Source organism: Patagioenas fasciata, chromosome 2 (assembly GCF_037038585.1).
Source record: "Patagioenas fasciata isolate bPatFas1 chromosome 2, bPatFas1.hap1, whole genome shotgun sequence".
Classification (NCBI taxonomy): domain Eukaryota; kingdom Metazoa; phylum Chordata; class Aves; order Columbiformes; family Columbidae; genus Patagioenas; species Patagioenas fasciata.
Window position 1 is genome coordinate 68,880,660 of NC_092521.1, and position 23,025 is coordinate 68,903,684.

Below are 23,025 nucleotides of genomic sequence, written 5' to 3' on the forward strand. Positions count from 1 at the left end.
ATTTGGCTTTAACCTGCCCCCTGACGCCGTCACCCTGGCGATGACGCCAGCCTCGTGCTAACGTCATGTCCTCCGTTGGGTCGGAAGTGACGCGCTATTGGCGCGCCACGGGAAGCGCCTGTAGGACGGTTTCCCTGTGCCGGGACGGGATGGCGGCGGCGGGAGCCCCAGTTACTGTCACCGTCACTTACAGTAAGAGCCACCCCAGGGAGGGAGAGGGGGAGGTGGTGGGCGGGGGGCCCAGCGCAGCCCACAGTGTCTCCCGCCGCGCCCCGAGCCGGTCCCGGAGCCCCTCGGCCCCCGGTAGGACCGGCTCGGGGGAGGCTCCTCCCGGCTCCCGCGCCGGCCTTTCCAGCCGTCCCCGCCAGGCTGCCCTCGGCCGGTAACCGGAGCCCGGCGCTGCGGGGCGAGCGCGGCCGTGGCTGTCCCGCAGACGCGTGGGCCGCGGCGCTGGGAGGCGGCCGGAGGCGGTGGGGGAGTGGGTGGATATGTGACCGGCTTTGGTGCCCGAGCGGCTGCGGCTCCGCGGAGCCTGGAGGAGACTGAGGATGCTGGAGCTGCGGCTGTCAGCGGGGAGGCCGCAGCGCCCTGGCCTTGCTGGGCCAGCGGCAGGGGCACGTCTCAGCCTCTGCTTAGGCTGGTCTCATTACCGACTGCTCCCAAAAGGTTTCAGTTCTTTGCTGGCCTGGTGTTCCTGCTGTCTCCCTTAAGCTGGATCGTTTAAGCTTGTCTAACACAAGGGGAAAAAAAATAGCTTTGTCTATATCAACAAAGTGATCAAACTGGCTGCACAGGGGTAAGGATGTATGGTGGAAACAGGTGATGAGGCTGCCCTTGCCAGAGAGCACTAAGCACAGCTCAGTGGTTTTGGTAACTATTTTCATTGAAATTAGATATAACACTGAAGTCAGCACTGTATGTTAAAAGTAGAGGCTACCTAACAGGCTCTCATCTTTATTGTTGAATAAGCTTGAACATTTGCAAGATTACTGGAGTGAGTCCAGGGAAGGGCAATGAGGTGGCTGAGGGGCCTGGAGCATAAGTCTGATGAGGAGCAGCTGAGGGAATGGGGGCTGTTTAGCCTGGAGAAAGGAGGCTGAGAGGAGACCTTATTGCTGTCTACCTGAAAGGAGCTTGTAGCATGGAGGGTGTTGGTCTCTTCTCCCAAGTAGCAAGTGATAGGACAAGAGGAAATGGGCTCAAGTTGCACCAGGGGAGGTTTAGATTGGATATTAGGAAACATTTGTTCATGGAAAGGGTTGTAAGGGATGGGAAAGGGCTGTTGAGTCACCATCCCTAGAGGTGTTTAAAATACATATAGATGGGATTCTTAGGGACATGGTTTAGTGGTGGACTTGGCACTGCTAGGTTAACAGTTGGACTTGGTGATCTTAAAGTCTTTTCCAACCAAAATGATTCTATGATTCTGTAAGATTGCAACAGAAAGTGGTGGTTTCTTCAGTGTGACAGTTGGGTGCTGACCTGATTAAATGGGTTGCTCAAAGGCCAGCTGACATGATTGACTTTTCCCCCCCCGCCCAGAAAGAGAAATAAGAGGAGGGAAAAGAAGGCAGAAGGGAAGATGCAGTTAAGTCTGCAAAGAAATATGAAAAGTTACTGCAAAGACATAACAATAGCCTGAACTCTACAGTTCTTAAAAATAAGATGGGAAATAGCATGGGTAAATTCTGAGGAAGTGGATCTATGTGAGGCAGTAGGAGGAATGAGAAGGATGGTAAAGTAGTAAATCAACAAGATATTTATCAGCAGATTTTTGTTAACAGAATTTGTGATTTTTTTTTTTTAATGGATTATTTTTTTAAACTATCGAATACTCAATTCAGCCCCTGTTCCTTTTGCACTATGTTGGTGACATTCTTTCCACCTTTAGAGCTTATTGTTTATTTCTGCTTGCTCATGCATGTTTTCAAACTGTTACATTATTTTGTGAAAATGTTTCATTTATCACCTGGCAGTTTTATCTGAGAGTCTTTGGTGAAGAACAACTTCCAGTTGTTTTCTTATCTGGTAATTATTTTCTCATTAATAGATTGTGAACAGAAGGCAACCTTCATCTTGGACAGCTGTCTGATTGGTACCTGCTGCTGTCAGGTGCTGGGTTACTACTTAGCACAAACATTTTTATTACAGTTTTGCAGGCATGTGTGAAAGTGGGAAAAGATAGAAATAAAGATTAAGAAAGAGAATGGTAGTATGTCCACATGTATCATTTGACAATCTGGAAGAAAGTGAATTGACCTGTTTTGTAAAAGTATTTAGGCCTTTTTTAAAAAAGATGTTGGATTTTTTCAGTAGTGGTTATTTTAAATTAGTCTTGACATTTAGTGAAGCAAACTGGTAAGCTATGATACCAGTTCTAACCAATGAAATATTTTTCATGGTGATTTCATATTGTCGTGAATCTACAGCAAAATTTTTGTGACAGTCTGCCAAAGGTGGTGCTCATTTGTAATTAAAACTGTTTCTATGGCTAGGCAAACTTGAGCTGTTTGTTTGTTTTTTCCTCTCAACTGCTTATGGGCACAGCCCTTACATAAATCAGTTATGTATATCAGAACAACTTTTTAAAATATGTTGAGGTTAGGACCTAAATAGTTTTCTTTTCCTAAAACAAGTTGATAAGAAGCTCTGTTTGTGGAAAATAAGGATAAGAAACTACTGGAGAGAGTCCAGTGGTGGGCTATGAAGATGATTAGGGGCTTAGAGCACCTTTTTTATGAGGAGAAACTGAGAGAGCTGGGTCTGTTCAGCCTGGAGAAGAGAAGGCTGAGAGGGGGTATCATCAGTGTTTATAAATATCTCAAGGGTGGATGTCAAGAGGATGGGACCGGGCTTCTTGCAGTGGTGCCCAACAATAGGATGAGGGGCAGAAGGCACAGACTGAAGCACAGGAGGTTCCATCTGAATAGGAGGAAAAGCTTCTTTACTTTGAGGGTGCCAGAGCACTGGAACAAGCTGCCCAGAGAAGTTGTGGAGTCTCCTTCTCTGGAGACATTCAGGACCCACCCGGACACATCCCTGTGTGATCTGCTCTGGGTGAACCTGCTTTAGCAGGTGGGTTGGACTACATGATCTCCAGAGGTCCCTTCCAACCCCAGCCATTCTGTAATTCTGTCATTCTGTAACGTACGTAAGGGTACACTTTGTATAATAAAGTTTTCAGCTTGAAACCATTTTGGAATTAAGAACTATTGTTGGAGCTTGCAAGTTTTTGAGGTCACTGTCACTGGTCCTGTGACTCTGGGAGGCTGGAACATTTTAAGATCAATACTTTTAGTGCTTCTCTTTGTAAAAGATACACGCACTTCAAATTAGCACCATAGGAATAGTTTTATTTCTGGTACTTGCTAGGGAGTTCTGTCTTCTTGCGAAGTAAAAAATGCCGGTCTTGATTTCCCTCGCCGCTGGCGGTGGCTGATTCCTGTGGGTGCCTTCAGATTGACAGGCCTTACATTTTTGGGAGCAGAGGGTCATAGAAAGGGTCTGTTGCAAAGCAGAGATTAATAGACATACTTCTTTTTTTTTCCTAAGACTTTCCTGCTGTTTACGTGCAAGCAATCTCAGGGAGCCTGAATAGGATGCTCCGTAAGTGGAAGGTGATATATAGGCTCGCACCTCTCAAAGTGGTTGAGGCTGCATATCAGCATCATTATGAGGAGAAACAATTTTTGGGCTGTGAGAATTCTCTCAGGTGGCTGCTGGTGGGGCAGCAAGGTAGACACTGATCACTTGGTTCTCATGTATGAGGAGTAGGGAGCAAAAGAGGTGAGAAATTGTCTCAGATTGCCCAAGACTCATGCCATTAAAAGTTCCTACAAGTAGCAAATGGAATACATCACAAAGGTATGGGCTTTTGTACTTTAGCTGGTGAGATGTCTGGACACTCTTAAAAAGAGGTGTGGAATAGTATTTAGAAGGAGCGTTATATGCTGGTAGAATATGCCTGATCCAAATCTTCAGGTTATTAGAATGTGAAACAAAATTGAGAGCTGAGGTAAGTCAATCCAAGCAAAAGGAAACACAGTAGACTTATTTGATTGAAAAGTATGTTTGTAAATGAGAATCAGTGATTTGAGAACTCTCTGCATTAACGGAAATGAGTATTAGAAATTGATTCCCTGTAATATTTTCTAGGTAGCAGTAACTATTATTGTTAATCTGTTTTTTTTGTTAGGTAATGAAAAACACAGTATTCGGGTTGCTTCTCCACAAGAAGATGGTGAACCTACGCTACAAGACATGGCTGTGCTTATTGAACAAGTCACTGGAGTTCCAGTTCCTTTTCAGAAGCTGATCTACAAAGGTAACTTATAAATCTGTCAATCTTTCTTATAGATGATACATTTCACTTTCAGGTGTCCATGCTTTGAATGTCTTTAAAAAGACATTCTTATGCCACTAACTACATTTTAACTGTTGTGGTTTTTTGTTTTGTTTTGTTTTTCCTGCTCATTTTCCATTTAGGGAGGTCCCTGAAAGAACTGGAGCAACCTTTGTCAGCACTTGGTGTTAAAAATGGTTGCAAAGTCATGTTGATTGGGAAAAGGGTAAGTGTTGCCTTTGGACTATTTTTTTTTTTACCTTAAATTATTGTTATTTCTGTCAGTGATTCAGCTGCTGAACACAGAAACAGGTTACAGCGTTAACCTACTCTTGTATACCAACCCACAAAGTTGAGTTCAGTCTCAGGTTATACTGCAAATAACTCTGCAGTTTATATATTTCTGAAATGATACTATTATGACATTATTGACTGACTTTGCCTTATATTACTGACGAACTTCTGCCTAATCTGTTGCTTTTCAGTCCTCATGAACCTTCTGTGCACTGGTGACCTTGTGTACTCATCTGTTTTTTTGGGAGGTGGTGGGGGAAGCTGTAGCTACTGAGTCTGCTGCATTATTTCCAGTGAAAAGACTTGTGGCTGGCTTTGCCAAGTAGAGGACAAGGTAGCATCTTGTGATATAAAAGTTACCTCTACTTTCAAGATACTAAGCTAACAAAAATAAAATTGTTTGCACTCCTTTCTCCCTTCAAATTAATCTCATTTAATGTGCCCTTCAAATTAATCTGATTTAATGTGTTCATATACATTGCCACTTTGACTGTATCTGTAATTAAGCTTGTGAAGATGCTTACTTTATGGGTATTAAAATATGGAAAGAATTTTATAGTTATTAAAATATGGAAAGAATAAACACAGTGTAGTATGTACTTTAAATCAGCAAAAGCCTATGTCTGTATCACCACTGTTGCTGCTTTTTAGCTGCATAGTGACTCTATTTGTTCCATAGTTGTGAATGTTGTACCTTTGAATACACAGAATAGTCCAGAAGAAGAGGCTGAATTAAAGAAGTTAAAAGATTTGGAGAAGTCAGTGGAGCAAATAGCTAATAAGTTAGAGGAAGTTAATAAAGAGTTCACAAGTATCCAGAAGGTATGCCAGTTTTGTATCATTTTATATCTTTGCAAAACAGTTTTGTAGGTATGAATATTTTAAAAAAATACTGCTTAAAGGTTTTAAGTAGTCAGTAATAGGCTGCCCTTCTTAACTGCCCAAGGGGCCTTTAAAATTCTTACTGAATTTCAAATGCTATTTATGGGTTTGTGAAATGGAAGCATGGTGCTGTTTGGAAAAAGGGTGAATATTGTTGCATGTTGAATAAATTATGTTCTGTAGATTTAGAAAAACGTGAAGAGTTCTCTGGAAGTCCAAGGGAGAACGTCTATTACTTCAATCTTTTTAAGTAAACCTAGCAGATCTTACATTTAGCAGGTCAAGGACTGATAAAATACAGGTTGAGATTAGAGTCCCTATCATACTTGAAACTACAGAAATAGTAAAAGATGTTTTCTGCTGTGGTGAATTGACAGATTTTCTAAGCTGAGTGTTTTGTAGGGTGTGGAATAATTTTGTCTTTCCTTCCCTCATTTTCCTCCTCAGGGATTTTTAGCAAAGGATCTCCAAGCAGAAGCACTAAAAAAGCTGGACAAGAGGATAAAAGGAACTGCAGAACAGTTCATGAAAATCCTGGAACAGATTGATGCCATTGTAAGTAAATAACCACAGAAGAGGGTCAAATCCTAACAGAAACTGACTGTTAAGAATATATCTTTCTTGTAATTTATTTGCTATTTTAGAATACTAAACCAAATTATTTTGGCTTTGAAAATTAGTTAATTGTTTTGCTGATTTTCCGTTAATATCCAACTCTTGCCCTGTATGTCTCTAAAAGACTATTGGCAGCATTTGTTTATAAATGGTGACATTAATGCCTGTGTATGCATCCCCATTCTACAGAAGAGCTTCATTTGGGGCAGCAGCCTTTTAAGACTACATGAAATGGGTATCCTTTACTGAAGTTTTACCCTTTTAGTTTGTCTTGGCAAACTTTAAAGTTAAACTTCGTGGTAACACTAAAGGTCTGAAAAAAAAAAAAAAGAACCACCACTAGATAAACTTTGTATTCTATATTGCATAAAAACAAAGAGGTCCTGAAGGCTGAAGAATTTTCTGGTCAGTTGTCTGTGGACTGACAGTATTTTTATTTGAGATGCCTGTATATTGAGGACTGGATTATTTCTTTGGAATGTATAGGGGTATATCCAAGTGGTTCACAGTCATTAATGGATCATAACCTTACAGCATATTTCCAGAGTATGGTATATATCTTCCTGTATCATGTAGTAGCTGAGAGCTAGGTGAGAATAAGGGGCATGTGCAGAGATAAATAGAAGATTGTGGCATCTGTGGTATTTCCTTATTGTGTGTTTTTGTCTGCTGGTCTTTCTCTGTAAACTTCTTTAAGTAATTATGTTGCAGATCATGATCATAATATCCTACTCTGAGGGGAAAATGCTGCCTTTCTGTGATAGAGATGTCTTTGGGTCTACTCCTTTGTACAGTGATCCCTTATGGGGTTGTTTCAGAAAGATTCCATGCAAATGCCTATAATTAGTGAACTAAATGTAGCTTAATTGATGCACACTTTGAAAAAGTTCGGTAGCAGACTAAATCATAGGGTAATAATTTGAACTGGCCATCATCAGATGCTGTACAATGGATGTGTTCCTAGGAATGGTGGAGAGCTTATCAACTTATTTTCTCCTTTCATATTGTGCACCTTCAATGGTAAACTAGCCTTTGATATTTGTTACAGCCAACAGTTATTCAATACTTCTATAAAATTATAGTATGCTAATTTTTTTAAAGTCTTAAAATTTCTCTTTTCTGCCTCATAGAGAAGAGAATATTTTGCTGACAGTTCTAGAATGCTGTTAGACATACAGGCTTTGTATGACTGGTTCCCTGTTTGAAATGGCAGATTTGCTGTGTGTTATGAAAATAGCAATAAGGCAACAACTGTTTCAGTTGGATGGGATTAAAGCCTATTTCTGATCCCTTCAGTTTCTGATATTAAGTTTTATTTAGGAAGAAGTCAGTACTTGTATGCAGGTGTGTAGTTCTGGAACCCCGCAAGCAGCCTTGGAAAACCCTTGTAACTGCTTCCTAATCAATCCAAACTGAGTGTCCCAAGTTTACTTTTGATTCTGGTACTTTTTGCATTGCTTAAACAGAAGGCATGCTATTATCTGTCTCCTTATCCAAAATACTCTAAATAATACTGAACAAAGGAATTTCATGATTTACAACAAGATTTTTCAGGACTTACAACCTATTGACTTCATGTTCAGGTTTAGGAAATAATGGAGTCCCTGTGCCTCAATTTTGTGGAGCAGCCAGAGCTAATACTAATTATACTTAGTTTCTTTTAGTATTTGTAGTAGTTGTTTGTTACTTTGTATAAGAGCCTATGACATTGACAAGCCTCATTTTTTTTAGAGCAAGAAATCAGTGAAGGTTTTTATTACCAGTGATTGAAGTTACACTGCACGTACCAAAGTCAGTTCCGTGAAACTTCTGTGACGTCTCGCAGATGAGATACATGTAATTGGGTAGAGTTTTTACATAAAATGTAGCTCTTCACTGTACTGCTATTACACCAGCTCAGATGAACAGGCTACCTGCTTCCTGAGGTATTATTTAGCTGTGCCATAGTTGTGCAGCATGCAGAGGCAGCAAGACAAACAGTCATGAGGTGTATATATGAACAATAAATGGGTTCCACTGAAGTAAAAATGGTAAATAGAAATGCAAAACAGAAAAGCATAAGCCTTCCAGAGAGTATTTTATACAGCAGTTAGTATTCTTTTTGTTAGCTGAGTAAAGAGAGGGTTCTGACAGATCTCTTGGATGCTATTGAACACATAGCTTGTTAAAAAAAGATGAGAGAAAAAAAAGTGACTGAGTGAGCTGTTTTCTGTGAAGACAGAAGAATAGATGCAGTGTAGAAGTGAAACACACCAGCAAGCTCATTCTGTAACTGTTGCAGTTTGTTTATTTGGCAGAATTGTTATGAAAGCTCTTTAAAATGTCTTGGCTGTTGTACATTATTTGGATCAATCAAAATATCTACCTTGATACAAAATGAGATTCACATGGTTATAGAGAGCTTATAAAGGTGAGGAAGCCAGCATATTGTTTTCTGTTTATTCTAGGGGTGTCACCCTCTTACTGTTAGCAGACAAGCTCATTAATTAGAGGAGCTGAGTTTGGAACTAATACTCCTTTTCTACTATACTCCATGTGTTCAACACCTATGAATTTAAAAGAAGTGATTTAGTAAGAGGAGAAGTAGGTTGGTAGTCATACAGTATTAGGATGGGAGCGAAAAAATACCATGTTGTCACTGCCAGAGATGTGAGAGTCTTGAAGGGGTGGTTTTGGATAGAGTTGCTGTTACTTAAACATTTTAACATTACATTTGTTTAAGTAGCTACTGCTTCCAAAGCAAGAAGGGTAGAGGGATCTTATGAGAATCTCACAAAATTTTGAGTGCTGTGACTCAGTCAGATCTTTCCAAAAGCCACAGATCTTTGAAATTTTCTTTGGGAGGAAATCAAATTGAGTCATGTTCAACAGCTGAAGATTTGTGTGTGTGCATGACCAGAAATACAGTTTATTTCAGCAGTTAAAACATTTGGTCCAGAAGTCAAAGTCAAATTATGCTACTTATTGCAAATCTCAGTGAGTAGAACACAGAAAATCCTTGACTTGATCAGCTGGCACAGCTTTTTAAATAACTGAAAAGCTTTTTTCAAGAAAAAAAAAAAAGGAAAGCTTTTCTGAGGTCAGTAGGAAAATTTAACTCCAAAGTCATGACACTATTTGCTTCTTGTGAGCCTGCTCTAATTCACATGAAGTCTGTCACTGATATTGTAATCTGAGAGATTGCTTTGTTCTCATGGTAATTTCTTATTAGATGGCAGATTTGAAAGAAAGACAACATTGCAGATAACAGGTTGTTCTAACAACTGATAAAAAAAGCTTTCTATTCTGAAATACCAGTCTCTGATTTTGTTTATATAAGTTCACGACAAAATCATCTGTCACGTTGCATGTATAAGTACTGAGGACATTGATGACATTACTGACTAATAATTATGCTCTGGTGGCCCATCCTCCTTTTTGTGAGAATTTTTTTTTTTTATAATTCCTCTGTAAAATTTGCTTAAATTACTGTACTGTTCTGATAAAGCTTTTTCACTGTCTCCTTGTCCCTGCTATACTTGTCATCTGGCAAATCAATACCAAATTAACATTTAAAGGGTTAACAGAAAGAAGTATTCTGAAAACATCGCTGTACCTGTAACAAAGATTTCCCAGGCTTCTGGGAGATCTTGCCACTTACAATAAGGTGATAACTTATTACTAAACCTTTTAGCTTATCTGGATAAGTAAACATTTGATAACCATTTCTTATTATAGTTCTTAAATATCTTAGCATGATTCATAAATGTAAAATCAAAGCTTTGGGGGAAAATTTTTCTAGAGCACAAAGAGCATGAAAATCCTGTCATCCCTTAGTGAGGGCAGAGTGCTTAGTTACCACTTCTGCATTCAAAAAACCCATTGACAAATGCTGCCATTTAATAACTGCTCAAATGTCTACTTAGATGAAAAAGTTTCAGTGTCAACATAATGTGCTTACCCAATTTACCAATTTATTTAACAAATAGTTCCAAAAAAATGAAAGGCTGGTTGTCAATAAAAACTAGACACTAAAATACTATATGTTGGTTTGAATTTTTAAAAGAACCGGATGAAAAAGCTTCCTATTAGATGGATGGGGTGTCAGCAAAAACCCCTTGTTTGCAACTAATTAGCATTGGTGCTGTGTGTAGCAGAGTGATTCTTATTTTTTTAAGCAATCTGATAACAAAGCAAAAATGTTTCTAGCTATTATGGCTAATGACTGCTCATGTAGGAGGTTGCGTGTTTTGAGAATGGTGTCCCTTTGGGTCTGGTAAGATAGCCATAAATAATGGTGAGCATTTGTTTTGTTTATTAACTGACCACACTGCTATAAAGTAGATTCGGGCATCAGGTATTACCTACTGGGGTCCATGGCTTGGGAAATAAGAAGTAACCAAAGAGGAGAGCAAAGATGTGGTAGTAACCCTAAGCTTAAAAATAATTTTTGGAAGCACTTCCAAAACAAGCAGAACTTCAGCAGAGGTGAAGGTGACGTTCTGTGGGAGTGAGAGGTGGTTTTGTTAGATCACCTGGAAGAGAGCAAAGAAATGACGAGAGAGTCTGTGTTTTGTAAGAAGTTGTGCTCAGGAGAGAGGGATGCTGGGTTCATAGTTGAAAGAACATTCAGGAATAGCGAAGATCTAAAGGCAGGAAAACACACGTGCATTGATTTATTACTGTGTAAACAGTGATTTGGTTTGAGGATCTCTTGAATAAAGCATGAGTGTTGTCCATACAAAAGATAAATCTTTGAGGATGTAACATGTGTGTCTCTGCAGTGCATCTTGTCTGTGTGTCTGTGGGGTGAGAGCTCTCGAGATGTGGTTAAGCATCTGAATTTGGGGGTGTGGGGTGGGAAGTAGTCGCTGGTAACAGGGAGACTCCATCTCTGTGTCTGAGTGGTTGTGGAAAGGATGAAGAACTTGTGCCTAGGAGTTCTGCAGAAGTTGTGGAGGTGAAGCCAGCGCTGCAATCGCTTCTGAAAGTTTAAGACCAAACAGTCCAGGGACTGGGAGACTTGAGCAGGGGTTTGGCACAGAGAAAGTGCAAAGCCAAGAGGAGATCTACTACAAAATAATATGCTGTGCAGTAGAAAACCTTATACTAATCCAAACTGCTCTGCAAGCAATGCCAGCACCAAAATGAAAATTTGGCAAGAGCTTTGTATACGCACTGCTTAGGTTTAAGCTACTGCTTCTTTAATTAAATTTGATTTTAATTAAATATTGAAATGTTATTGTGACTTAAGGTTTATTGCCAGCTTCACCTGTTAAATCCTGAATAGCTGGACAACGTATTCCTGGAGAGGAGGCATAAGCTGACTAAGGTAAAACAGAGAGACTGTGAGACTTAATTTGATGTTAAGATTTTTAAACTTCGCTGATTTGATTGCAAAACACCTTTTAAGCAGAAAGAGAAGACAAACAAACAAGTATGAGGGTGTGCAAGCAAATAGAGAAGTTAGCATGTGCAGATGTAATTAAAAAGATCAGTTTTGAAAAATGTTGTCAAAAATAGAAATGGTCTGAATGTCTTCTCTACACTCACATTTCAAAGTTTTCTCCAGTAATTATACCAGTATCTGTTTTAGAAACAGACTTTGTGTGGTAAGCCCAGCTGGAGTTCCCTGTCTGCTACTGAAAATTAACTTAGGCCTATTTGGATGATAGAAAATTGTCTGTTATTTTGCTGTTTCAGAATGGTAGGAATACTTGCATAGGCCAGAATCTCTTTCAGAAAATACAGCCTGAAATAAGTACTCAGCAAAGGGAGATGGCATTGTAACTGACATAGTGCATAATTTCATTTTTAATTTGATTATTAAGAAGTTCAAAGTAATGGAAAACTTCAAGGCATAGAAGAATCTCTGTGACAGTGAGATAACATCTTTGTTTCCTGGTGAAAATCAGCTATTAATAATTAAACCTAAATGACCTTTGTTCTTTCAGGCTATTACATATATGTAGTCAAAATAGTAAAGATCAAATGCTCTCTTTATGTTAAATATCTCTTGTCATATTCTGTTCATTTTAAAAAGTAAATTGTGTTGTCAAAAACCAATGGAAAAATAGGAAGGTTTTCTTTTGTGGTCCTGTGTCTAAGATCCCTTGGAATACTTCATATAACTTTATAATATTTTTTAAAACATTTTCTTCCCTGTGACAGCTATAAATACTGTAAATCAGGGGTGTCAAACTCATTTTCACTGGGGACCACATCAGCCTCACAGGTGCCTTCGAAACACCAAATGTAATTGTAGGACTGTATAAATGTAGCTGCTCCTACATCTGTAAATGAGCAGGGACATCTTCAATCAGATCAGGTTGCTCAGAGTCCCGTCCAGCCTGGCCTTGAATGCTTCCAGGGATGGGGCTTCTACCACCTCTCTGAGCAACATGTGCCCCTGCTTTACCATCCTTATAATAAAAAAATTTCTTTCTTATATCTAGTCTGAATCTCCCCTCTTCTAGTTTGAAACCATTACTCCTTGTTTTGTCACAACAGGCCCTGCTAAAAAGTCTGTCCCATCCTTCTTATGGGCCCCTTCTAAGTACTGAAAGGCTGCAATAAGGTCTCCCCAGAGCCTTCTCTTCTCCAGGCTGAACAACCCCAACTCTCTCAGCCTGTCCTCACAGCAGAGCTGTTCCATCCTTCTGATCATTTTTGTGGCCTCCTCTGGACCCTCTCCAACAGGTCCATGTCTTTCCTGTACTGAGGGTTCAAGAGCTGGACGCAGGACTCCATGTGGGATGTCACCAGAGCAGAGCAGAGGGGCAGAATCACCTCCATCAGCCTGCTGGCTGGGCTCCTTTTGATGCCACCCAGGATACAATTTGCATTCTGGGCTGCAAGCGCACATTGATAGGTCATGTCTATAATCTTTGATCTACCAGTACCCCCAAATGCTTCTCTGCAGGGCTGCTCTCAATCCATACATCCCCCAGTTTGTACTGATACCAGGGGTTGCCCCGACGTGGGTGCAGAACTTTGTACTTGACCTAGTTGAACCCCGTGAGATTCACATGGGCTCACTTCTTAAGCTTGTCCACGTACCTCTGAATGGCATCCCATCCCCCAGGTATGTCAACTGCACCACTCAGCTTTCTGTCTTCTGCAAACTTGCTGAGGGTGCACTTGATCCCACTGTCTGTGTGATCACTGGAGATATCAAATGGTACTCATCCCAGTACAGACCCAAAAGGATCTGTGGGGGACCATGTCAGAGGCTTTACAGATGTTCAGATAGGTGATATTTGTAGCTCTTCCCTTGTCCACTGCTGTAGTCACTCCATCATAGAAGGCCACTAGGTGGGTTAGGCAGGTCTTGCCCTTGGTGAAACTATGCTGGCTGTCCTGAATCACCTTCCTGTCCACCATGTACCTTAGCAGAGCTTCTATGAGAATCTATTCCATGATCCTGCCAGGCACAGAGGTCAGGCTGACAGTTTGGTAGATCATGTGATCCTCCTCTTTATCTTTTTAAAAATGGGTGTAATGTTTCCCTCTTTCCAGTCACCAGGGACTCCACATGACTGCGATAACTTCTCAAATATCATGGCTTGGCAACTAGATCAGCCAGTTCCCTTGGGACTCTGGGATGCATCTGGTCAGGTCCCATAGATTTATGTATGTTCAGGTTCCTCAGGTGATCACAAACCTGATCTTCTCTTACACTGGGAGGGACTTTGCTCCCACAGTCCATCTTGCAGTTCATACACTCAAGAAGTGTGGGAAGAGAGCTTGCCAGTGAAGACTGAGTTGTTGAGAACTTCAGACTTGTCCTCGTCCGTTGTTACCAGTTCACCAGTCATCAAGGAGGGTACGCCTCCTTTGACCTTCCTTTTCTGGCTGACATACCTGTAGAAGCCTTTCTTGTTATTCTTTGCATCTCTTGCCAAGTTCAGCTCCAGCCTGGCCTTCCTGACCCCAGCCCTACGCAACCAGGCAGTGTCCCTATACTCTTCCCAGGATACCTGTCCCTGCTTCCCCTGCCTGTCCATTTCCTTCTTGCCTTTTAGTTTGACCAGCAGATCTCAGCTTATCCATACTGGTCTTTTACTGTCCTTTCCTGATTTCTTACACCTTGGGATTGAGAGCTCTTGTGCTCTATGTAAAGTGTCCATAAAGATCTGCCAGCTCTGTTCTGCTCCCTTGTCCCTGAGGGCAGTTTCCCAGAAGATCGTATTGACTAACTCCTTGAAGTTGGCTTTCCTAAAATTCAGGCTTTTCCTGTCCCACATCCCTCAGGACTGAGAATTCCATGAGTGCGTGATCACTGCAGCCCAGACTGCCACCAATCTTGATGTCACCGATTAGCTCACTTGCCTTAGTGACCATCAGGTTCAGTATTGCATCTTCTCTGGTAGGGCTGTCTATTACCTGGCTTAAGAAGTTATCCTCAATGGATGCCGGGAGTCTCCTGGGTTGCCTACAGCTCACCATGCCACTTTTCCAGCAGATCTTGGGGTGGATGAAGTCCTCCAGCAGGACAAGAGCCTGCAAGTGTGATGCCTCCTGTAGGTGGACTAAGAAGGCTTCATCACTAGGCTCCCCTTGCTTGGGGCATGCATATACAGGAAACACTAACCAGAAGGTTTCCTTTGTTGCCTCAATCTCTGATTCTTACCCATAAGCTTTCAACCTGCTTGTGGCTGTTGTTCAGAGACAGCACTTAACACTCTATCCATCTCTTGATGTAGAAGACAATGCCTCCACCCTTCGTTCCTTGTTTGTCCTTTCTGAGCAGCCTGTAGCCATGAATCAGTGCACTCCAGTCATGGGATCCATCCCAAAAAGTTTCACTAGTGGCCAGTAGGTTGTAGCCTTCTAGCAGCACAGTGGCTTCCAGCTCCTCCTGTTTGTTGCCAATGCAATGTGCATTGGTGTGAAGGCACTTCAGCTGGGCTGTCAGCTGCATCACCATCTCGGAGGAACACCTCTAATTCCTTTGAGGTATTTCACCAGTGTTTCTTTTTTGGCTCCTATTACATCAGGAGCCCCTGGGTCATCTCACTAAGCCTTCAAGTGTGCTCCAGTGTGGTCAACGTGTCTCAAACCAACAGGCTGAGGGCCCTTGCTAGCACCCATGCCTCTATCCTTGGTGTCTCATCCCACAGCTTGTCACGGGCAAGCCTGATACTGTCTCTCTCGCGCGTCATGCCTAGTTTAGAGCTCTGTCAATGACCCCACTAGCTTGTGAGCAAAGAATCCTCTTACCTCTTTGAGAAAGACCCCATCTGACACCAGCAAACCCAGTGCTATGGAGGCCATCCCATTGTAAAAAAAAAAAAACCAAATTATGGCGGTGACACCAGCCACAGAGCCATATATTAACAGACTGGGTCCATCTGTTTCTTCCAGTGTTGTTGCCTGCAACTGGAAGGGTAGAGCTAAAAATTACCCATGCTCCAGATTCTTTTGCCAACCATCCCAAGGCTCTGAAGTCTCTTTTGATTGCCCTTGGAGATGTAAGAATGTGTCCCAGCTCACTCTGTTGCGTGTTTATTTTCTCCTCGCTCACAGTTCTGGGAAAGCATGCTAAGCCTGCTGATTATTATTTCTTTGTCTGGTATCACAGTGTGCTAATTACTGCACAAATACTGAAGCAGTGGGATCCCTGAACTTCCCATGATGGACTGTTTTTTTTTTTTTTTAGTGTGGACTCCTGTATATTTTTAACTCCTATATTAGGTTATATGCAACACTCCTATATTTAAGACCATGGATGTTTTGCTGGATGCTAAAAGAACACCTTTTTTTCCTTTGGTTGTTATAAAGGATTATGTATCTAAACCTCCCCGTGGGGCTCACATTTTAGCTGAAATGAAACACAGAGTAGTATAGGGAAACCTATATTCTTGAGATGGAGTTAGGGTAGAAAGTAAAAGGTATGCTAGTGAGAAACTGCAGGATTTTTATGCATCTTCAGCAGTGAGAGCACAATGTTTCTAAGAATGTTCACATAAACTTTGTATAATGATAATCATATGTACGGATGTTTTACCTGATTTTAGAAAAACATGGTAAACCTGAGCACTGTTCCCCACCAACACCCCAGTTTCACACAGCTCCGAAAGGACGAAGCATATAACATTTGTGAAGATGACATATGTGAATATGTTGGGTGGTGGGAGTACAGAAAATGATGCAGTTTTAATTCAATTAAAAACTGTCAGCATGTAATGCTTCACATCTGTTGCCTACCAAGAGCAGATTGTCAAGATCAGACGTACAGCTGAAACAGGCTGGCAGTGCCTGCATTGCTGATGGTACTTTCTAATGATGGCGAGTGTTTCAGTTAATGTGTTTGTAGGTAATTAATTTGTCTTACACTCTTTGAAAAAAGGTGAAGTGGAAGCTCAGCAGAACAGTTACCATACACTGCAGCAGACAAAAACAGTGCCTGTAGTCTGTTGCTGTAACTTACCTAAAGCCACATGATAAATTTGCTGGCTCAGTTCTTCACAATCAGCATGCTGCATCCCTGAGTTCTTGAATTTATGGCTTTTAAATTCTCTCTTGTGTATCATCCTCAGTGAGCAGGCTTGGCATTTTCAGGATGCCTGTTCAGAGGATTCTTTGAAACATTCAGTTTTTGCCCTAGGTTTAATATGTTAATTTCAACATTAAGCTGCATCAGCTTGTTTCTTTATTTTACTGCAGAATCTGCCAGAGAATTTCAGTGATTGCAAACTGAAAAAGAAGGGCTTGGTGAAAAGGGTTCAGGTGAGTTTCTTGCGTTTTTTTTTTTGTTTCTGTTAATGCTGGGCAACAAGGTACCAAGAGTTTGTGAAAATGAGAGCTGTTCAGAGCTTAGATTTTTTTCAGTGTTTGTTCTTATATTGGTATTTCTTATGACCTCCCATTGAGAAGTATTAAATGGCTTTATAAAACAGAGTGCAAAAATACGGATTTTGATAGTTCACGCTGTTTTCAGATAATGCTTGTAATTTACATTAGTGGTTGGCCTTATGGCTGCCCGATGATGTAAAGTAATTCTGATAACTTGTAAAGAAAACAGAATCGTTATTCCTTTCCCTTATTTTGATGAGCTGGAGTAATGAATGAGGTCTGTGCACAAGGATGCAGTCAGCTGTAACTCCTGCTGGGCCTCGCTGGAGGTGTTCTTTGGAAAATGTAGCTTCTATTGCAATGTACCAAATTTCTATGGAGACTGAGTCTCTAAAGTAAAAGCTGTACAGGAGAGCAGCTGTAATGAGGGGTGGGTTTTATAGTTGCTTTGCCATTATGTGGTGCTTATAAATTCCTGGGCATTGTTTCCTTAGAGACCTTGAACTGCAGGTTTGTTAATAAATACTGGAATTCATCCTTCCACCCTGCAAAGTCACACTTCCGTAAATGAATGGTAACACTACTCATATTACTGGTTTTGTTTGTATTATGCTGACTTCAGTCACAGGTGAGGCTTCTGAAGATTATTTGTGAAGGTACCTTGCATTCATATGTGGAGTTGAAAAGTTTTGCCTTCTACTGTAGCCTTATTAAAATACTTTCCATTAATGTTTTTTTTAAATAGCCATCTATTTTGGAGGAATCTCTACCATGAAGTACTTCATAGTAGAAATGTTTTTTTCTTATAGCTTTAGGGACAAAGCACTTTCTACTCAGTTACAGAGGGAAGTTCAGAGAATGCAAATTGAAAGGAAGGTAGTTGCTGGTGTAGCCAGGTTACGTGGGACTCTGAACGATTCCATGGGCCTGAGCAAAGCAGCAAAACTTTGTAATAGAGTTATGGCTATAAACCTCATGGCAGGCTACTAGAGCTCCACTCTTGGGTGAAGTTATTGCAGAAATAAGTTGAGCTTTGTGTAAGTACTGCTATTAAAGCATAAACCAGACTCTGTTGTTATTGATGTGCTTTTATAGGCACAGTGTTCTGCAGCTGTAGGTTATGAACCCTTTGAGGGCTTCAAGGTTTCAGACCAGAGCATTCAACAAATGTTTGTTTTTCCAGAGCAAGAAAATGATGGCAGGTTATGCTTATTTTCTCTTGAGTATTCATAAAAGTGATGGGGAGCTGTTAACTGCCTTCTGTTGCTAGCAATCACATATCTTCCAGAATGGGAAGACAGATGTAAACACTTGCAGCCAGAAGCTGCAGTTGTTACCACCTTGACTTTTTTATCCCTCAAGTCCTTACAGAAGTGGGTTGATGCTTGCTCAAGAGATTGGTTGAAGATAGGCGATTTGAACTAGTGTAATGGTTGAGAAACAGTCACCTGGCAAAACAGCTAGCTGCTCTAAAGGGAAGCTTCTTTCTGTCATTTTAATGTCAATAACATTAAATATCTGGTTTGACTATTAACTCTAGTGCAGCCGTAGCAAAAACGAGTGTGAGATGTGAATATATAGTGGGAGAGTCTGCCTAGAAACTACATTGTGCTCACATACATTGGAATTGACCTAAAATAATGTATTTGCTTAAAATACTGGCACGTTGTGCTGTGCACAGCACAAACCAAGTGACCAGTGGCTGCTGAATCTTAATTGCTGTGTGTGGGTTGCTACACTTGTAAGAACTCATGGGCAGCTTGAGGTGCTGTGTACTGCCCTTTTTGGAAAGGGGCCTTCTTCCTTTGGAGGCACACCAGCTGGTTACTGGTAAAGATGGGGATTCCTGTTGCCCTGTAGTCCTGAGAAATAGAAAAGGCCTTGGTTTAATGAAAGCTTGTTTTAGATTTGGCTAGGTAGGTTTGTTGCCCCCACCCTCGGCTACGGAAGTATGTGTTCAAAACTGAAGCACTGACTTGTCTGAACCTTTTGTTTATGGACTTTGTATTTAACTCAGGGTACTTCAGTGTCAGGACTGATGAGGTTGGGCAGCGACATTATTGCCTCATCACATATAATGTTTCTGTTGGATTCTGGATAAAGAAAATAGTGAATAAGCTATTATCAAAATGGAACTGGAAGGTGGTTGTTGAGTTGGTTTATTCAAATTCATGATGGAAACTGCAGTTTCTCTTCTAGAGAAGCATCTGCCATTGCTGTAATTGCATCCCCAGTAACATTTGTTTGTTTCTTATTCTCAGGTTTTTCTTGCCCAGTGTGATACTATTGAAGGAAATATTGGTCAAGAAATGGACAAGCTGCAGTCAAAGAATTTGGCACTGGCAGAATGAGGCATTGCCCTACATAATTAGGAAACATAATTGCTCTATGAGCAAGAAGAAGAGTTTGCTCTTTGTTTTGGAGCACGTATTCAGCTTTTTTGTTTTTTTTGGTTTTTTTTTAAAGCACAGTCTGTTAGACTGGTACCAGTCAATCATGTATTACTGGTTGTCTTGTTTGCCGCTTGGTTAGACCTATTATTTTTAAAAGAAAATCCTTCCTGAGAATGACAGAAACAATCTTTGTGGTGAATTGTTATGTATCTTATGGACAAATGTTTAGTTAACTAAGTTATAAAGTGTACAGTGATGGGCAATTTTGTCTGATATGTCTTTGAATTTATTTACAGCTCAAATCAAAGGAGGTCTATAATTGTACAAGTGCCATAAGTTGCAATTGTAGGACTTCAACTTGATTGAAAAAGGCAAACTGAGACAACATCTAGAAAAGTCGAACATTCTAGTAGACCAATCAGAGCAATAAAAACCCCCTACACATTTGTATCTACTTAATGTTTGTATGCATTTATAAATATAAGAAAGCTTGACTATAAGGGAGTTGTACCTATTTTAGCCTTAAATTGTCATAATAAATGGAATGTACTGTAACATGTATGGTACTTAATTTCAAGTGGTGCTTTAAGTTGTTACTGAGCTCCTTTATACAGACGTATGTTTTTTACATAGATTTCTGTTGTACTGTGGTTTTTATAGATTATTCTTAATTTGATTATTTGTGTTCTGTCTTGAGTTGTGGTGGGAAATGAAATGAGATTACTCATGCTGCTCATATACCAAGGGTTCAGTTCAAGTAAGGTATAACTAAGGAGCTATTTTGAAAGGGTTTTTTATACCTTTTTTCTGATTTCACTGAATTTGTGATGCTATTAATATATTTAACGGAAATTGCAGTGATTATTTCTAGTCTGTTAAGGTAAACAGTGATTTTTTATAAATGTTACAAAGTGACACAACTTTATTTTAGCAATGCCATGCGTCTGAGTGTTGTGACTGATTCTTGCAGTCAGATAGGTGCCGTGTGTAGCCTTCTCTGTCTGGTGAAAAATAAGTTTTTGCAGAAGATGGTAACTGTCAGCAGGCGCAGCCAACGTTGCAGCTGTTGGTCAGAGCCCATATCTAACGTACCTATAGCAGGAATTGCTTTTTCACTGATACTTCTGGTCAGAAGATCAGCCATATTTGCAGTGGCTGGTGAGGTAGTGACTGGTAAGGAGCCTGTTTCTGTGAGGAAAGAAAAGCTCTTTTGTCTCAAATGAGTCAGAGAAACGATGTTTAGAAATGGCCCTTATGTAGTGAGCCTTTATCTCTACGTGATTAGTTGTCCTTTCAAGATAAGAATAGGAAATGTGTGTAAAAAAAAGTTAACTTCTAATAAGTTATAAACCTTAAATAATAGCTGAAGTATTATTATTAAAGTATTATCTTTGATGTTTGTAAGTGGAGGAACATTTATTTAGCGAAAAATGCCATTGCACAAATGAAGTGGTAGCCCCACATTGGAAAGGGTCACTTTTATTCCAAAAATGCCTTTTGACCATACCAAGATTGGAGTTGCCGTATATTTTACTGTCAACCAGTTTCTTCAAGATTGCATTTTTCCCATATGTAACTCTCTTCTCAGCACCGGTGGAGGATTTCAAGGTCTAAACTCCTAGGAAGCTCATCTGTCATGTTAGGAAATTGTACGTTTGGTAGGACTGGGGATATTTTTTGCTGGGCTGCTGGGCTACTGGTCTGGTTATGCTGCATTTTTCCAGCACTTTGAAGTTAGAAGGAAGAAGAGTTGGTTGTAGCCATTCTCTGTGAAGCCCTACCTAGCTTGGTGCTGCTTCTGGACTAGATTCAGCTGACTCTCAAACCACCAGCAACACGATTGCCTAATTCAGGGTGTGCAAAACTCTCCACTTTCTTGTGATGGGCAGGATCCTCACCCTCTCAGATGTCAGTCCTCTAATGCATTCAACTTTCACAGGTGCATGTATAATAAGCCAAGTGTCCCCTTGTGCCAATGAAGAGACCTGGGAGCTGTGGTCGTGGCTGGGGCTGTGCCCATTTCTGCTGCTCCTTTGTATTTTTCTCTCTTGGGCGAGAACACGAAGGCTGCAGGCAGATGTCATCTTCTCGGAACTCCTTCCCAGAGACTGCTGCTTCTGGAGATGTGCTGGTGTGAGAACACCCTCAGCCCATCTCAAAGCCACTGGGATTAATTTAAAAGATCCACTAGGGAACAGCTTAGATGTTCTGGTACTTGGAGGTGAAGAGAGTGATGATGAACCTCTCCACCAGCACACCTAGGTTCAGCGAAGGGTGGTTGTCCTAAGCTGAAGTTACCTTACAGCACTAAATCCTGGTTTGGTTTCTAGGACAGAAGTATGTGTATGAAGACAAACTTTTGCAGCATAAAATTGTCTTCCAAATATAAAAATGAGTTTATTCTTTTTGGAAAGCAGATGGTTGTATTTAGAGTTATCGAAGACCTTCTAGAGTGGACTGACTTTTATGCTTAGTTTTGAAAGAGGAGTCCTTCCTACACTTTGTTTTTTCATAATAGCCTTAATTTCAGTGAAAGCAAACTTCTGTGCTCTTGAAAAGTGCAGCAGACAACAATTGTGGGAGGAGGGGGAAAGGAAGAGGAGATTTTAAATATTCTTCAGAATTTGTAAAGGTAAACATAGATCTCAATCAAGCTGAAGCTGTATTCTCACTGATTCTGTAGTCTAGGTGTACTGTGATACCTATTTTGCTACTGAATCATTTCCTCACCCCAACCATCTGCCCCAGTCACATCAGAAGAGCAGCTACTCGCTTTTGCCTTAGTTGTACTTACCCCATCGTCTTCCTCCACTTGCTGTGTTGCTCTGGCTGTGGTCACACACCTCAGATTCACCATTTGGGCAAAATACCTTACCACAAAATTTGTCTTCCATGAAAATGAGAATCGAACTACAGACTTCCATGCCCCATTTTCTCCCCCAGCTCCTGTAGGCAGGTGTGGGGTGAACCAAACCCAGCGTTCAGGGATCTGCAAGGTCTGGAGCTGTAGGATGGTTTGTTGTCTGGGAACGGTTTAAAATCTGCTGCTTGTGGTGGCGTCCTCTGTGGGCAGCTCCTCCTGGAGGTAATGTTGCTGTAAACCTGGAGTAACACCTTTGTGACTGTGAAAGGTCACTTGTGGTTTGGAGTGGAGTACTTGACACCGTGGAACTCGAGTCTAGATTTTTTTTCTTTTTTAGTTATTGTATTATTATAAATGAAAAGGTAAAAATAAAAGTTCTCTGGAAAGTTCTCTGTTGTCCTTGGTCATGATGCAGTTACTGAAGGGCTGTATTTTGGTGGGGAAAATACATGCGGCTCTTTCTGAAAGGCTGCGGGGACTCAAAGCCTGAAATGTCACTGTGACTGGCAGCAAGCTGCAGCTTAATGAAAAGCTGTTTGGTTTGTTTTTAAGTGCATTTTTCAAAGTTGTGTTGTACACTGAGGGTTGCAGGGGCTGGATGTATGGGGTGTGTTTATCATTATTTTTTTACTTGGTTTGGGTGGCTTCAGGGGCACTTTTTAGGGAATCTCTTCAGAGACATGACCCACAGCTGGATTAGCGCCCCTCTCTCCTTCTCGTGGTGCTCCAGAAACTTAACTACCGAAAAAACTGATCAAACCGGAAAAATTAATTCTGCTTCTTTATCGCGAGAACTTTGTTCGTGCTCCCCCTCCTTTGGGGGCGGGCCTGGGCCTTCTGGACCCGCCCTCATCCGAAGC

General features: G+C 40.9%; 1 protein-coding gene across 3 annotated transcripts; it reads left to right on the plus strand.

The window, feature by feature from the left end:
* The first annotated feature begins 56 nt into the window (after positions 1–56).
* BAG1 (BAG cochaperone 1) lies at positions 57–22,554 on the plus strand. 3 transcript variants are annotated; one of them, XM_071804355.1, is made up of 8 exons: positions 57–192; positions 4,196–4,324; positions 4,486–4,568; positions 5,345–5,458; positions 5,966–6,073; positions 6,323–6,368; positions 11,379–11,444; positions 16,781–16,843. In XM_071804355.1, exons 1-7 carry the CDS (start codon positions 66–68, stop codon positions 11,396–11,398), a joined length of 627 nt encoding a protein of 208 aa, XP_071660456.1. In that variant the 5' UTR covers positions 57–65; the 3' UTR covers positions 11,399–11,444; positions 16,781–16,843. The 3 variants fall into 3 exon arrangements, with proteins under 3 accessions (XP_071660456.1, XP_065688148.1, XP_071660457.1); XM_065832076.2 differs by lacking the exons at positions 6,323–6,368; positions 11,379–11,444 and adding an exon at positions 19,171–22,554; XM_071804356.1 differs by lacking the exon at positions 6,323–6,368 and having other exon boundaries at positions 11,367–11,444.
* The last annotated feature ends 471 nt before the right edge of the window (positions 22,555–23,025 follow it).